General features: G+C 42.8%; 1 protein-coding gene across 1 annotated transcript in view; it reads right to left on the bottom strand.

The window, feature by feature from the left end:
• Window positions 1–17655, bottom strand: part of atp13a3 (ATPase 13A3) — a 173847-nt gene that overhangs the window by 140148 nt on the left and 16044 nt on the right. Inside the window, exons 2-5 of the mRNA XM_085990222.1 lie at window positions 16953–17144; window positions 15269–15339; window positions 14935–15015; window positions 10808–10877 (exon numbers count right to left, since the gene is read on the bottom strand). Coding sequence (XP_085846348.1) covers window positions 10808–10877; window positions 14935–15015; window positions 15269–15339; window positions 16953–17144 — 414 coding nt within the window. The remainder of the gene's footprint in view (window positions 1–10807; window positions 10878–14934; window positions 15016–15268; window positions 15340–16952; window positions 17145–17655) is intronic.

The following is a 17655-nucleotide window of genomic DNA, read 5'->3' as shown; positions in this document are numbered from 1 at the left end:
CAATTTTGGATCCAACTTGCCACTTTCCCTAGGATCCCATGGGCTTTTACTTTTCTGACTAGTCTGCCATGTGGGACCTTGTCAAAAGCCTTGTTAAAATCCTTGCAGGCTACATCAAACGTGCTACCCTGATCAACCCTCCTTGTTACCTCCTCAAAAAATTCAGTCAAGTTAGTCAAACACGACCTTCCCTTAACAAATCCATGCTGACTGTCCTCGATTAATCCGTGCCTTTCAAAATGACAATTTTTTGCAATAATTTGACCACCATCGAGGTTAGGCTGACTGGCCTATAATTACTCGGTCTATCCCTTCCTCCCTTTTTAAACAATGGTACAACGGTAGCAGTCCTCTGGCACCACACCTGTAACCAGAGAGGAATGGAAAAGGATGGTCAGAGCCTCTGCTATTTCCTCCCTTGCTTCTCTTAAGAGCCTGGGATACATTTCATCCTGGCATGGCGATTTATCTACTTTCAAAGATGCTAAACCCCTTAATACTTCCTCTCACTATGTTTATCTCATCTAATATTTCACACTCCTCCTCAACTACAACATCTGCATCATTTTGCTCTTTTGTGAAGACAGATGCAAAGCATTCATTAAGAACCATACCCACGTCTTCCGCCTCCACACACAGGTTACCTTGTTGGTTACTAATAGGCCCTACTCTTTCTTTAGTTATCATCTTGCTTTTGCTCTATTTCACTGCGAAATCGCATCTCTCACAATGGAATCACAAGAGTTGTTAATACTGCAGCTGCTTGAAGAGGTGACTAAAGTAGTGGACAGGGGAATGTCTATGGATGTTATTTATATGGACTTCCATAAGGCATTTGATAAAGTCCCACATAAGAGACTATTATCTAAGGTAGAAGCCCATGGAATTGAGGGCAAATTTTTGACCTGGTTAGGAAATAGGCTGAGCGGCAGGAGACAGAGAGCAGGGATAATGGGTAGCTACTCAAATTGGCAGGGTGTGACTAGTGGTCTCCCGCAGGGATCTGTGCTGGGGCCTCAACTATTCACAATATTTATTAACGACTTAGATGATGGCATAGAAAGTCATGTATCCAAATTTGCTGATGACACAAAGATAGGCGGCATTGCAGGCAGTGTAGACAAAAGCATAAAATTACAAAGGGATATTGATAGATTAAGTGAATGGGCAAAACTGTGGTAACGGATTTCAATGTAAGCAAATGTGAGGTCTTCCACTTTGGACCTAAAAAGGATAAAACAGGGTACTTTCTAAATAGTGAAAAGCTAAAAACAGTGGGGGTCCAAAGAGACTTGGGGGGTCCAGGTACATAGATCATTAAAATATCATGAACGGGTACAGAAAATAATCAAAAAGACTAATGGAATGTTGGCCTTTATATCCAGAGGGCTAGAGGACAAGGGGGTAGGAGTTATGCTGCAGCTGTACAAAACTCTGGTTAGACCGCACCTGCAGTACTGTGAGCAGTTCTGGGCAGCACACCTTAGGAAGGATATATTGGCCTTGGAGGGAGTGCAGCGTAGGTTTACCAGAATGATACCCGGACTTCAAGGGTTAAGTTATGAGGAGAGATTACACAAATTAGTGTTGTATTCCCTAGAATTTAGAAGGTTAAGGGGTGATATGATTGAAGTTTACAGGATATTAAGGGGAACTGACAGGGTAGATAGAGAGAAACTATTTCCGCTGGTTGGGGATTCTATGATTAGGGGGCATAGTCTAAATATTAGAGCCAGACCTTTCAGGAGTGAAATTAGGAAACACTTCTACACACAAAGGATGGTAGAAGTTTGGAACTCTCTTCCGCAAACAGCAATTGATGCTAGATCAATTGTTAATTTTAAATCGGAGATTGATAGTTTTGTTAACAAAAGGTTTTAAAGGATATGGGCCAATGGAGTTAGATCGCAGATCAGCCATGATCTCACTGAATGGCAGAATAGGCTCGAGGGGCTGAATGGCCTACTCCTGTTCCTATGTTTTCTTTAGTCTGCAGTTGTACTAGCATCGGCTGTTGCGGTGTTCACTACTTAGCTTATAAAAAAGATCTAGTTCATCAGTACTAGATGCCTTCGGATTTATAACGAGATAAAATTTCAGACATTTTGCCATACTCCCAGTTGTCGATGCTTTCTGTGGGAAGGCCACTTGATACCTCATGTGTGAATCTATACTGCACTGTGTTGCAATTGTTGAAACAGCTGATGCGCAATGCAGAAACAGAGTCGCTTCCAAGTTCTTTACAAATCACTTGCAACTGCACTTTCAAACTTCCAAATGCCTAGCCTTTGGCCTTCCATTTTCTTCTGGTTCCAATATTTCTGGAGCTGTCAATTTGCTCAAGCACTCCTTCACCTCCACCTTTGGTGTTTATGTTGCCAGAAAAACTTTTACTCTCTCCCATCCTGGTTGTTCCCCCTGATAATGACGCCCACCTTCACTCTCAAAGGGTAAATATACAATTTTTTTTGCATCATCCTGGACAGCAAAGATAGTCCCCGGCTTCTTCTCTTCACTACCAATAATCTCTTTGAATCCCTTTCCCCGACCCCTCTAAAACACATGTCTAACAACAGTGCGAGGAGCTCATGGGTTTCCAAGATTGAGACCATCCATTCAACTGGCTCGGCTTCTGCTCACCCCACCCACCCCAACTTCCTCTTGCCCACCGTCAAACCTCCCACCAGTGACCAACCCTGAATCCCTGCCTCTCTCTAATTTAGTTATCTCCCCTCTCTGAGATCATCTCATCTATTAGACCCCTCCTGTTCCTTTGACCCCACTCTCACTAAACTGTTGACCACCCAATTTCATTACCTAGCCCATGGTAGCAGACACTGTAAATGATTTCCTTCTCCTCAGTTACTGTCCTCCTCTTTCAGAACCAACACCATCCTGAAGAAAACCCACCCTATCTCCCTTTTCTCTCCAAAGACCTTGAATATGTTGTCCTCCAAATCTGTGTCCATCTTTCCCACAATTGTGTGTGAATTTCCATCCCACCACAGCACTAATCAATGTCGCAAATGATATCCTCTGTGACTGTGATCGTGGTGCACTATTCCCTCCTCATCCTCTCTGCAGATTTTGACACGGTCAATCACACCATCCTTCTCCAAAGCCTCTCTTCTATTGTCCAGCTCAGTGGGAGTACCCTCGCCTGGTATCATTCTTATCGATCCAATCTCCAGCATTAGCTTCTCTTTTCACCCCCACACCATTACCTCCAGAGTCGCTTGAGGATTCATCCTTCGGCCCCTTCCTCTTCCTCATGTACATACTATCCCTTGGTGACAGTATCTGCAGATGTGGGGTTAGCTTCCATAAATACACCAGCAACATCCAATTCCACCTCTCTACCATCTCTCTTGACCCCTCCACTGCCTCAGTGGTGTTATAGACAGCTTGTCCGACATCCAGTCTTGGCTGAGCCAGAATTTTCTCCGTCTAAACATTGGGAAGACCAAAAGCATCATCTTCAGCTACTGCCACAAACTCTGCACTCTTGCCACATATTCCGTCCTGCTTTTCAGCCACTGTTTCAGGTTGAACCAGACTGTTCGCAACTTCAGCATCCGATTCAATACCAAACTGAGCGCCAACCCCATAACATCTCCATCACAAAGACCACCTATTTCTACCTCTATTAACATTGCCCGCTCCAGTCCTACCTCTGCCTATCTGTTGCTGAAGCCCTCATCCATGCCCTTGTCACCTCCAGACTCGACTATTCCAATGCTCTCCTGGCCAGATTTTTATCCTCTACCTTTCACGTACTTCAAGTACTCCAAAAATTTGCTGTCCATATCCTATCCCGCACCAAGTCCCACTCAACCATCACACCCATCCTTGCTGACCTACATTAGTCCTCAGCTGCAAAAGCCACAAATTTAAAATTCTCATCTGTGCTTAAAGCCCTGTGTGTAAGCCCTTCCACACTCCTCTGGCTCTGACTTCTTGTGCAACCCCCTCCCTTTCCTGTACCACTAGAAGCTATGCCCTCAGTCACCTTGGTCCCATGCTCTAGAATTTCCCCCCTAAACCTCTCTGCTTCTTCAGCTTCCTCTCCTCCTTAAAACCCACCTCTAACCAAGCTTTTGGTCACTCTTCATAACATTGTCTCCTTAGGATCAGCATCCTTTTTTTAATTATGCCTACGTGAAGTGTCTTGGGGCATTTTTCTACATTAAAGGCGTTATATAAATGCAAGCTATTGTTTTTGTAGTGAAAGAGAGAGCAAGACTCTGTTGCCTCCCTGGTGCCAGGGTCAAGGATGTCACTGAGCGGCTGCAGGGCATTCTGGAGGGGGAGGGAGAACAGCCAGTGGTCGTGGTCCACATTGGTACCAACGACATAGGTAAAAAGAGGGATGAGGTCCTGCAGCAAGAATTTAGGGAGCTAGGTGAAGGATTAAGGAGCAGGACCTCAAATGTTGTAATCTCTGGATTACTCCCGGTGCCACGTGCTAGTAAGTATAGGAATAGGAAGATAGAACAGATGAATGCGTGGCTAAAGGGATGGTGCAAGGGGGAGGGCTTTAGTTTCCTGGATCACTGGGTCTGCTTCTGGGAAAGGTGGGACTTGTACAAGTCGGACGGTTTACACCTGAACCAGGGGGGAACCAATATCCTTGCGGGGAGGTTTGCTAGCACTGCTGGGGAGGGTTTAAACTAACTTGGCAGGGGGTTGGGGTACAGAGTGGAGCTATAGTAGGGGGTGATTTACGGCCAAATACAGAGGGAAAAACAAGTCAGCTGGGAAGGCAGAGCAAATATGTGAAGGCAAAAGAGAATATGGCAGGGCTGGAAGGCATTTATTTTAATGCAAGGAGTCTTGCAAATAAGGTGGATGAACTGAAGTTGTTGTTGAACACATGGGAGTACGATATTGTTGCTATCACGGAGACATGGTTGAGGGAGGGTCAGGACTGGCAGCTCAATATTCCGGGGTATAGAATCTTCAGGCGAGACAGAGGGGGGTGTAAAAGGGGAGGGGGTGTTGCAATATTAATTAAGGAGTCAATTACTGCTGTAAGGAGGGATGATATATTAGCGGGTTCCTCTAATGAGGCCATATGGGTAGAACTTAAAAACAAAAAGGGGGCAAGCACTTTGCTGGGAGTGTACTATAGGCCCCCAAACAGTCAGGGGGAGATAGAGGAACAGATATGTAGGCAAATCTCCGAGAAGTGCGAAAATAATAGGGTAATAATAGTGGGGGATTTCAACTTCCCCAATATAAATTGGGACAGTCAGAGTGTGAAAGGCTTAGAGGGTGCAGAATTCTTAAAGTGCATCCAGGAGAGCTTTTTGAGCCAACATGTAGAAAGTCCTACAAGAGAGGGGGCGGTACTGGACCTAATTCTGGGGAATGTAGCCGGGCAAGTGGTGGAAGTGTCAGTAGGAGAGCATTTTGGCGACAGTGACCATAATTCGGTGAGATTTAAGGTGGTCATGGAAAAAGACAAAGACGGCCCGGAAATAAGGGTTCTAAATTGGGGGAAGGCCGATTTTAATATGATAAGGCAGGATCTGGCCAAAGTGGACTGGGAGCAGCTGCTTATAGGAAAATCCACATCAAAACAGTGGGAGACTTTCAGAAGGGAAATAGAGAGAGTACAACGCCAACATGTTCCTGTAAAGGTCAAGGGTGGGACCAACAAGCAAAGGGAACCTTGGATGACAAGGGATATACAAAAATGCATTAGAAATAAGAGGGGGGCTTTTGGCAGTTACAAAAGACTAAAGACAGAAGAAGCCCTAGAGGAGTATAAAAAGTGCAGGGGCATACTTAAAAAAGAAATTAGGAGGGCGAGGAGGGGCCATGAAATAACACTGGCGAGCAAAATAAAGGAAAATCCTAAGATGTTTTATAAGTATATTAAGGGCAAGAGGATAACCAGGGAAAGGGTAGGGCCCATTAGGGACCAAAGTGGCAATCTGTGTGTAGAGCCAGAGGATGTAGGCGGGGTTTTAAATGAATTTTTTGCATCTGTGTTCACTATGGAGAAAGACGATGCAGACATAGAAATCGGGCAAGGGGACTGTGACATACTTGAACATATTAGCATCGAGAGGGAGGAGGTGCTAGCGGTTTTAGCGGGCCAAAAAGTGGATAAATCCCCAGGCCCGGACGAGATGTATCCCAGGCTGCTGTGGGAGGCAAGGGAGGAGATTGCAGGGGCTCTGACACTAATTTTCAGAACCTCTCTGGCCACAGGGGATGTACCAGAGGACTGGAGAACAGCTAACGTAGTACCATTATTCAAGAAGGGTAGCAGGGATAAACCAGGGAATTACAGGCCAGTGAGTCTAACATCTGTGGTGGGGAAATTATTGGAAAAAATTCTGAGGGACAAAATTAATCTCCACTTGGAGAGGCAAGGATTAATCGGGGATAGTCAGCATGGCTTTGTCAAGGGTAAATCATGTCTAACAAATCTGATCGAATTTTTCGAGGGGGTGACTAGTGGGGTGGATGAGGGAAATGCTGTGGATGTGGTGTACATGGACTTCAGTAAAGCTTTTGACAAAGTCCCGCATAGGAGACTGGTCAAGAAGGTAAGAGCCCATGGGATCCAGGGTGCCTTGGCGCGTTGGATCCTAAACTGGCTGAGTGGCAGGAGGTAGAGGGTGATGGTCGAAGGTTGCTTTTGTGACTGGAAGCCTGTGTCCAGTGGGGTACCTCAGGGATCGGTGCTGGGTCCCTTATTGTTTGTGATCTACATAAATTTGGATGAAAATGTAAAAGGTATGATCAGTAAGTTCGCAGATGACACGAAAATTGGTGGGGTGGTAAATTGCGAGGAGGAAAGCCTCCGGCTACAGGACGATATAAACGGGTTGGTCAGATGGGCGGAAAAGTGGCAAATGGAATTTAACCCTGAAAAGTGCGAGGTGATGCATTTTGGACGGACAAATAAGGCAAGGGAATACACAATGAGTGGTAGGACCCTAGGAAGTACAGAGGGTCAGAGGGACCTTGGTGTACATGTACATAGATCCCTGAAGGCAGCGGAGCAGGTAGATAAGGTGGTTAAAAAGGCATATGGGATACTTGCCTTCATTAGCCGAGGCATAGAATATAAGAGCAGGGAGGTTATGATGGAGCTGTACAAAACGCTGGTGAGGCCACAGCTGGAGTACTGTGTGCAGTTCTGGTCGCCTCACTATAGGAAGGATGTGATTGTTTTGGAGAGGGTGCAGAGAAGATTCACCAGGATGTTACCTGGGATGGAGCGCCTCAGCTATGAAGAGAGGCTGGACAGGCTGGAGTTGTTTTCCTTGGAGCAGAGAAGGCTGAGGGGGGACCTGATTGAGGTGTACAAAATAATGAGGGGCATAGATAGGGTAGATAAAGAGGAACTTTTCCCCTTAGTGGGGGGGTCAATAACAAGGGGGCATAGATTCAGGGTAAGGGGCAGGAGATTTAGAGGGGATTTGAGGAGGAACTTTTTCACCCAGAGGGTGGTTGGAATGTGGAACTCAATGCCTGAAAGGGTGGTGGAGGCAGGAACCCTCACAACATTCAAGAAGCATTTGGATGAGCACTTGAAATGCCATTGCATACAAGGCTATGGACCAAATGCTGGAAAATGGGATTAGACTGGACAGGGATGGATGGGCAGCGCAGACACGATGGGCCGAAGGGCCTCTTTCTGTGCTGTAAAACTCTATGACTCTAAGACCGCTCAGGGATGAAGAAGGCAGTCTAATAGTGGAAGATGAAGCTGTGAAAGAGAAATTAAATAAATATTTTGCATCCATATTTACCAACCATGGTGAAAGTGAGAACGTAAGTGTACTGGAGAAGGATATGTAACACTAGTCAGAGGCAACTGTAGAACAGCAATTGGCTCTGAAGGCTGCATTGGACCAAGTGTGGCACCAAGGAGCCCTATTAAAACTGAAGTCGATGGAGATCAGCGGGAAAATTCTCCAGTGGCTGGAGTCATACCGAGCGCAAAGGAAGGTGGATGTGGTAGTTGGAGGCCAATCATTTCAGCCCCAGGACATAGCTGCAGGAGTTCCTCAGGACAGCATCCTAGGCCCAACTACCTTCAGCTGCTTCATCAATAACCTTCCCTCCATCATAAGTTCAGAAGTGGGACTGTGCTGATAACTGCACAGTGTTCACCTCCATTTGCAATTCCTCATATAATGAAGCAATACATGCCCACATGCAACAAGACCAGAACAACATCCAGGCTTGGGCTGATAAGTGGCAAGTAACATTTTTGCCAGGCAAGTGCCAGGAAATGACCATCTCCAACAAGAGAGTGTCTAACCATCTCCCCTTGACATTCAATGGCATTACCCAACATCTTGGGGGTCACCAGTAAAACTCAACTGGACCAGCTGCATAAATGCCATAGTTACTAGAGCAGGTCAGAGGCTGGGTATTCTGCGACGAGTGGCTCACATCTTGACTCCCCAAAGCCTCTCCAATCTCTCCAGCCTCTCTGCAAGACACAAGTCAGGAGTGTGATGGAATACGCTCCACCTGCTTGGATGGGTGCAACTGCAACACCCAAGCTCAACACCATCCAGGACAAAGGTGTCCGCTTGATCAGCTGCCCATCCACCGCCTTAATCATCCATCACCGTGGTTATAGTGTGTACTATCAACATGATGCACTGCAGCAACTCGCCATGGCTTCTTTGATAGCACCTCCCAAACCCGTGACCTCCACCACCTAGAAGGACAAGGACAGCAGGTGCATGGTAACACCATTGCCTCCAAGTTCCCCTCCAAGTCACACACCATCTCAACTTGGAAAATATCGCCATTGGGTCACAATCCTGGAACTCCCTACATAACAGCACCATGGGAGTTCCTTCACCACATGGACTGCAATGGTTTAAGGCGGCAGCCCACTATCATCTTCTCAAGGAATGAGCAATAAATGCTGGCGTTGCTAGCGATGCCCATATCCCGAGAATGTTTTTTTTTAAATTATTTTGCACTGAGGCTGTTAAAAGTAGCAAGACAAGATATAGCATTGGCTCTGGCCACAAATTTGCAAACCTCAATAATACAAATTATCCAGTGGGACTGGAGAATAGCCAATCTAACATCCTTGCTCAAGAAAGGAGAGAAGCATAAACTGAGTGACTACAGACCAGTTAATCTAATGTCAGTTATGGGTATACATTTAGAATTCACAATTCAAGATAAAATGAATGAGTATACGGCGGCACAAACTACGCTAATGTAAGGACCGCGCCAGCAGCCAGAGCCAAGCACTAACTCTTCCCATTGCTCCCATTAAGAAATTGTGGGTAAAATGATGACTGGGAATATTATTGAAAGCATAACCGGATTTGAGAATTTAGAGCAAGATATCCAAATTGCAGATGATACTAAGCTAGGAGTAATTGTGAGTGAGAGAACAGAACATTGCAAATGGACATACTGATAGATTAAGCAAGTGGGCAAAACAATGCTCGATGCAATTTAACATAACAAAATGCAACATAATACAATTTGGACATAAGAATGGCAAAAAGGGGGATGCCATGTAGATGAACAAAGGGGTTTAGGGGTCCAGGTACAGATCATCAAAAGCTGGCTTATCAATGTAAAATATAGAATACAAGTGCAAAGTACTACAGGTAGACTATCCTTTATCCGAAAACCTCGGGACCAGCCATGTTTCGGTTTTAGGAAAATTTCGGATTTCGGAAGGTGCGCGAAAACACTTCGGTTTTCAGAGGTAATTCAGTTTTCGGGAGTGCGGATAAAGGATACACTATCCCTTATCCGAAAGGGTGGGATAAATAACGACTATAAATACTGTAGTACAGTTTATTTGTAAGGAAAACATTCAGTAAAACTTCAAACATGTACAGGTACAAACTGGGGGTCGGGTTCGGCCGGGGGTGGGGGTCGGCGGGGGTCGTGGTCGTGCGCATTTCGGTTTTCAGAAGTCATGCTTTGCTCCACTTTCAGCTTTCAGAGGTTTTCTGGTTTCGGATATGCGGATAAAGGCTGGTACACTTACGCTGAGCGATTTCGGTTTTCAGAAGTGCGGAAAAATGCTACACTATCCCTTATCCGGCTAGGCCTGTAAGTCGTGCGCCACTCTGGTCATGTCGTGCGCGCGACTTACGCTGACCGAAAAAACCTTCGGTTTTTAAGGGGGTTTCGGTTTTCGGAAGTCCGGATAAAGGGTAGTCTACCTGTACTACAAGTTAAATACAGTGTATGTCAGACTTCTTTTGTAATATTGTGTTCAGTCTTTGGGACCCCAGCTTAGGAAGGATATCCTGACCTTGCAGGAAGTTCAATAAAGAATAATCAGGATGAAGCGACTGAGCAATAAAAAACTAGGTAAACTTGCATTATATTGCCTGCAGATGATTGAGATGTTTAAAATAGTTGGGGAATCCAGAACAAAGGAACATCTCAGAATTTGAGCTAGTTGAATTAAAAGCATATCGAGGGAAAAAAACTCCTTCACACAATGAGTTGCAAGAACATGGAATGCATTGCCCCAGAAGGCCATATATGTAAAGTCAACTAGATATTTAAAAGGGAGAAAGATATTTACTTAGAAAGTAAGGGCATTAAGAATATGGAGAAAAGGCAGGGAAATGGGATTAAATAGAAAGAGCTGCCATACCTAACTGAAATGGCAGAGCAAGGTCGATGGGCAGAATAGCCTACTACGCTTCCCATGTTTCTATACAATCATTAGCAAACAATCTATCTACCACACTGGGATTTTAAAAAAGTATTGATGACACTTGGAGGGGGGGGAAATCAATGGACAAGTCCCCATTACAACATTTTTTGAAATACTCACCTCTTTAATTAAGAGTTTAAATACTGAAGGCACTTTGACTTCAACTTCATTCACACCAAAAAACAGTTTCCTGCACAGAAATAAAAATCAACCATACAAATTTAGTACAATAAGCAGCAATTTTCCATAAACTCTCCAACCTGTACAGTCACAATTTCCTACCTGGCCATATTGTGCTAATTTTCAAGAATTAAATGCCACTTTGTTTTCAAAACATTTTTGAAGTGTATTCTTGAGTACATTTTAATTCAATTTTCTTGAAGAAAAAGAGAAGCTATTTGCTAACCTAGAGTGCAGTAATCCTCATTTTTCAACTTCGGGTTTCTTCTGCATGGGTTTAATCTATGAAACCACCCCACAAAATGAAAATATGTGGATAAATAGCCAGAAAAGCCTTTATTTTATAAAGGAATATATTTGCTAATTATCCTTATACTCATGTATGAGGGTATAGTCTCAAACATAGGAGAGTGAAAAAACAGTTTAGACTGCTACTTTATGCAAAGGATGGTGAATGTACGTAATGGATGGCAAATTTCTGGTCTGCCTTTGATATTCTCTTGGGTTCAACAGTCTGGTCACCCCCGTAGATCTTGCATTCAGGCCACACTGCCCAATATCTAACCATATAATAGCGTAACCAAAGGACATAACAACAGTACCCACTTATGATCTAAACTGGATATTATGTCTTTCATATCTGCCCTTGAGTGCTTCTCTAATCTTTCAGTATGCAGATTGAACACACACTTCAGTGAGATGAGGCCAGATATGATTCATTAAGCTACTTTATTTTGCATACAGTAGGTGAATATACCAGAGTGAATATTATAACGAAAACTCACTTCACTTAACTTTACAGACCCATTCTTGTGAATCATTTTCCTAAGTTAGTGGGCTAACTTAACTTTTCCTGGTCACCATCTGACCAGCTCTGAGCTCCCAGACCCAAGTAGACCGAGTGACTGACCTGTCTCCAACGTGGCTTTTTCCCTCCTTTTGGTTACTTCTGACCATAGGAAGTGGGTGGGCTGTCTCTACAACCTCTAACCCATTCAGTGACTTGCCAGTAGGCCCGTCAATGAAACTAGCATACCCTCAACCACACAACATAGAAACATAGAAGATAGGAGCAGGAGTAGGCCATTTGGCCCCTCGAGCCTGCTCTGCCATTCAATGCGATCATGGCTGATCATCCAATTTCAGTACCCGGTCCCTGCTTTCTCCCCATACCCCTTGATCCCTTTAGCCTTAAGAAATATATCCAACTCCTTCTTGAATATATTTAATGAATTGGCCTCTACTGCCTTCTGTGGTAGAGAATTCCACAGGTTCACCACTCTCTGGGTGAAGAAATTCCTCCTCATTTCTGTCCTAAATGGCCTACCCCTTATCCTTAGACTGTAACCCCTGGTTCTGGACTCCCCGACCATCGGGAACATCCTTCCTGCATCTAGTCTGTCCAGTCCTGTCAGAATTTTATAAGTTTCAATAAGATCCCCTCTCATTCTTCTAAACTCCAGCGAGTACAAGCCCAATCGTCCCAATCTCTCCTCATACGTCATTCCTGCCATCCCAGGTATCAGCCTGGTGAATCTTCGCTGAACTCCTTCCATGGCAAGAACAAAAGTGGATTATTGGCAGATACACCATGCTGGGCTCAAATGAATAGATTATCCCAACAATAATATATGTGGCTGCTTAGAGGAAGCCCGAGACCAGATAACTAACTATTGTGATAGCAAAATACTGCGGATGCTGGAAATCCGAAATAACAACAGAAAACACTGGAAAAACTCAGCAGGCCAGGCAACATCCGTGGAGAGAGAAAGAGAGTCAACGTTTCGGGTCGAAACCCTTCTACAGAACTAACTAACTATTGTCCCTGTTCATTGTGTAAACACATCATCTAACCATATTATTTTTGTCCCCAAGGTGGCTTAGTTATACATTGTTATCAAGTAAAATCTGCTGTATTGATTTTCTGCTATTGTTTAATTTTTACTTTTAATATATCTGATTTGTAGTTTCTAAGTCACAAGATCTGATAGAGTGTTTATTCTTCCACTATCCAAAGACTAGGAGAGCACAAGAGGGCTTGTGTCAATTCCAGTAAGCTAATTACAGTATTGAGAATATTTGTTAAACACCTGGGTATATATTGGGCATTTAAGCATTCAGGAGAGAAATATCTGGTGAACTCGAACATCATAACTGCAATTACATGTGAAGCTCTGGGGAAAAGAGATTGAATCAAACATTCAATAAATACTAATAGGCTACTGACTGGAGTTATGCCAGCCAGCACTAGGCCTACATATAGCATTAGCTTATATGTTTCCAATAAATACCCTCCCTTTGGAAACACAGGAAAAAGTTGACCAGTTGAGTTGCAGCATATTGCGCTTGGCCAGACCTCGAGTAGCTGCATCACACATGTCACCACAGGCTGATTTGAATCCATTCTCAATACTGTAAGGATGGGCGGCGCAGACACGATGGGCCGAAGGGCCTCTTTCTGTGCTGTAAAACTCTATGACTCTATAACTGTCGGGAGTGATGCCTCCCGATCCTCGCAAAACCGCAGATGATTCAGAAAGCCATGCTATGCTGCAACAAACGTCAGAAATAGGAGAATCGGAAATGCTGGCCATACTTAGCCTGAATCCTGACAATTAGAAAAATAAACTGACAGAAAAAAAAAACCACGGTAATTTTCCACATGAGAATGACAGCAGAGGGTGTCCAAATGTCAATAATGGGGAAAAGTCACTTGTAACAAAAGAAATAACTTGCATTTTATATATCATCCTATGTCCTCACGACATCCCAGAGCTTTGTACAACCAGCAAATTAACTTTTGAAGTGCAGTCACTGTTGTTATGCAGGCAAATGCAACAGCCAATTTGAGTTTGTGCGCAGCAAAAGTTCCACAAACAGCAAATGAAATGAATGACCAGTTCATCTGTTTTTCAGTGTTTTCTGAGGGAGAGGAATATTGACCAGAGCACTGGGAGAACTCCCTACTCTTCGAATAATGCCATGGATCTTTTATATCGACCGAACTGTCAGAATAGGCCTCATCTCAAAAACAGCACCTCAGAAAAAGTACACATTAAGTTGTTGGGATTGTTTCAATGCAATTTTTTAAAATTACAGACCAAAAAGCACCTTAACATTGTTGCTCTCAAGTTTCTACTCTTTGTTCCCCAGACCTCCTCAGTACTGCACTGAAGTGTTGTATAGATTATGTAGCCAAGTCTGCAGTCAATCTTGAACCCACAATCTACTGATTTAGAAGCAAGAGTTCTACCAACTGAGCCAAGCTGCAAGGGCAGTACTTTATGTGGTGCAGGGGAAAAAAATCACTTGGGTAATGCTGTGGTGTCAGAAGACTATAGGGCTATCTACACAATCCCAGAGTCCCAGCAGACAGCTGTGCTCACAGGGACAAATTAAATGGTTTCTAAAAATACACCAACTACATAAAAGAGATTATGGCTTAATAAAAATAAAACAGTGTGAACACAAATAAGGGAAGAAATACAAAAAAAAATGCACGGTAATAACCTAGGGCACCCACTGTCTTATCTGCAAAGCCAACCATCAGTGGACAGATGCAAAAATGTAAGTCAGCCAATATGCTCAAATCTGTAGAATAGCATGACTTTCTTGCCTATCTTCAAAAATCAATCAACTTTCAATAGTCTACTTCAGGTCATAAGCCAGGTAACAGGAGAGGTGCTTGTAACTTGGTATGTGTACACCTGCTGACAGTATATCTAGTGTATTCTCTGAGAAGCTACAGTGCTTCATGTTTAAAAAGAGGCAGCTGTAATTCTTTTTCTCACCCCAAGCTAATGCATAGTAAAAACTTGCTGAAAGAGACAACAAAGTGTAACTAATGTAAAATGTAATAAAGATGTTTCAAAGCAGTCTATGAAGTAAGCAGTGAAACTACAACTGGTCATTACTAATTATTGACATGTTAACACTTAAAAACAAATCACAGGTGTGTTCAAAAAAAATTAAAGGAAATCAAACTAATTGTAAATCCAATTGTTGAATATGTTAAAGATGAACAATGCAGAAGAGCAAATTTATGAACAGATTTACTAATGCTTTACCGATATTTCTGCAGCTCTTTACTCAGTCCTTTACTGTGATGGTCATGAATAGCAGACCACGAAACACCCTCAGTCAGTCCCCTGGGAAATAAAAAAAGGATAGAATATCACAATTTTCCATAGTTGATGTATTTATTATTAAACATTCATGAATAAGAACAAAACATAATATAATAGGATTTGAAATTATTCATGCTGTAGTCATGTGACAACGATTTAATTTGAAAAGGAGGTCAGATTATAATTTACTAAACCAATTAAAACTGTTGTGATATGTATAATTGATGTACAATAAGATTTTTAGATTGCCCATTTAAAAGTTAAATGATCTTACTTTAGGTCTTTAAAATGTTGTAAGAAGTTGTTCCAGAAGTATGTTACACTGTGATGTACAAAATAACGAACCTGAAAAGCAACAGTGAGAATACTAACATTAAATTGAATAAAGTGTTAAAATGAATAATAAAAGAATAACCAACTATACCCAACATAAAATGCATAATAGTGCAGCATTAAAAGTACACATTGTTAAACTGTTGGGGTTGTTCCAATTCAAATTAAATGAAACATACATACACAAGATTTTAAAGATGGCCTTGAAGAGTAGTGGGTTGATGTGATATTACAGACTGAAGTGCACCTTAACATTTTTATTCTCGACTTTAACCCCCTCCTTTTGCCCACATACCTCGAGCAGTTATATGCTTCTTTCATCTTCAAAACACGCTGCCTGCTTTAAAAGTTGTTTTTTTTTTAATATCCAATCGGCATTTTTTACTTTTGGTACTCTCCTCCTCCTTCACCTTCGGTTTTACATTAATCTAACTGTTTGATGATTAATTTTCTCTATGTGACTTCAATGCTGTTTCTATACCCAAATTCTTCAAATAGCTCTCTTATACTCCTGGACAGGACACAATAAAAACTTGTCTGATTGTTAATACTTCTCTCACCTCTGAAGTGTCAGCTTGGGTTAGTAGTAGCACTCTCATCGAAGTCAGAAAGTTGTGCGTTCAAACCTCACTCCAGGACTTCAACACCTAACCAGGCTAGCACTTCAGTACTAAGAGAGTGAGGCATTGTCAGAGGTGTCTTCTTTCAGATCAGATGTTAAATCGAGGCCTGGTCTGCCTGTTCAGGTGGGCATAAATGATTCCATGGGACTTTTTTTTGAAGAACAACAGGAATTCTCCTAGTGTCTTGGCCAATATTCATTCTTGAACCAGTAAAATATGCAGTTCAATGCCAAGAAACAAGAGGTGGTACATTTTGGGAAAAAGGAAATATACCCTAAACGGTAACTTTTAACAGAGTGGAGAAACAGAATTATTTAGGAATGGTGATACATAGATCTTTAAAGATGAGAATATCAGTAGAAAAAGGACATAAAAAGACAAATGAGATTTTGGGTTTTATGCATACAGGCATTAGTTATAAAAGCCAAGGAAGTGATGTTGAGTTTTTTTGAGACATTGGTTAGGCCACAGTAGGGAGTGCTGCATACAGTTCTGGGCGCTCCATTATAGGGAGGATGGTAGAGCCATCCAATGGGTACAGTGAAGATTCACTGGAGGGATATCAGGAATAAGAAGTTATAGCTATGAAGAAATTCTTGAAAATGTGCGTTTTCTCACCAGACACCTAATAGAAGTTTTCAAAAATTCAGAAAGAGTTTGAGAGGGTAAATACCAAAAAATTGTTTCCACTGGTTGGTGAAACAGCAATAAGAGAGCAGTGCCTCAGGATTCTTACTAGGATAAAGAGGGTAGTTAGTAGAATTTTCCCACAGAGGATTAATAGAACAAGGAATGCTTTAGTGACTATTAAGGCAGAGACTACAACATCACGTACAGTAGAATTCGGTAAGTATTGAAAAGGAATATACAAGGATACAGGATAGGGCAAGGAAATTAGATTAGAGTAGATAACTCCAGTTCAAGAGTTAGTACCAGCACAAGCTGCCTGGGCCCAATTGGCTCTTTCTGTGTTATAATGTATATGATTCTATGATCTCTTACCAGCACTGGTTCAGTCTCTGCTTTTTTTCTCAGCAGCAACTTTTTGTTGTGGTCAACAGGATGCTCAGCTGTGTGGTTTCCGTGTCCATTTTCCACTGATTTACTCATTTGGGATTCCAAATTCTCCATAGGATCTGTCCCAGGAGAAAGTAATGTGTAAACCTTTGCCCGAAACCATGTCTTAAATTCATCCTGAAACAAAGAAGATATTTTTCAAATACTCTGACATAAAAACTAAAGCTTTGACACACATTAACTTTTGAGGCCAAGTTGGGTCAGATTTTACTGAAAAAATAAAGTCTGAATGACGCACACCGTTATTAATGTGCAAATGGGCCAGTAACTTGAAGAGGAAGAGATACCCCGTGAATTGTGAATCACCACAAGTTCCTGGCCAATTTGCGCCGCTCCGTTAGCTTTGTGAGAGCGTGATTTTCACGAAGCTGCTGAAGTTGCACATTAATTGTCCACTAAACTTCCACCCTTCGTGCTTCGGATCCACCCAGGATTACAAATATCTCCAAGATATTCATCGTTCCTCGAACTACTGCTCTCGCCGCATCCTGAGATCCACGCTCAACGCCATGCGGCGCCACATGAACACTCTCGACTTCTCTCTTCAGCAACACCGGCGCACTCTATCTCAAAGCTGTCCGGGTCCACAGTTCCATTTCATCCTTCGACTCATCCGACGCTTCAACAA

The sequence above is a fragment of the Somniosus microcephalus genome, chromosome 6, assembly GCF_052327205.1.
Source record: "Somniosus microcephalus isolate GS21.2 chromosome 6, FLI_Smic_1.0, whole genome shotgun sequence".
NCBI classification, from domain to species: Eukaryota; Metazoa; Chordata; class Chondrichthyes; order Squaliformes; family Somniosidae; genus Somniosus; species Somniosus microcephalus.
This window is presented reverse-complemented; position numbering and strand designations above follow the sequence as displayed.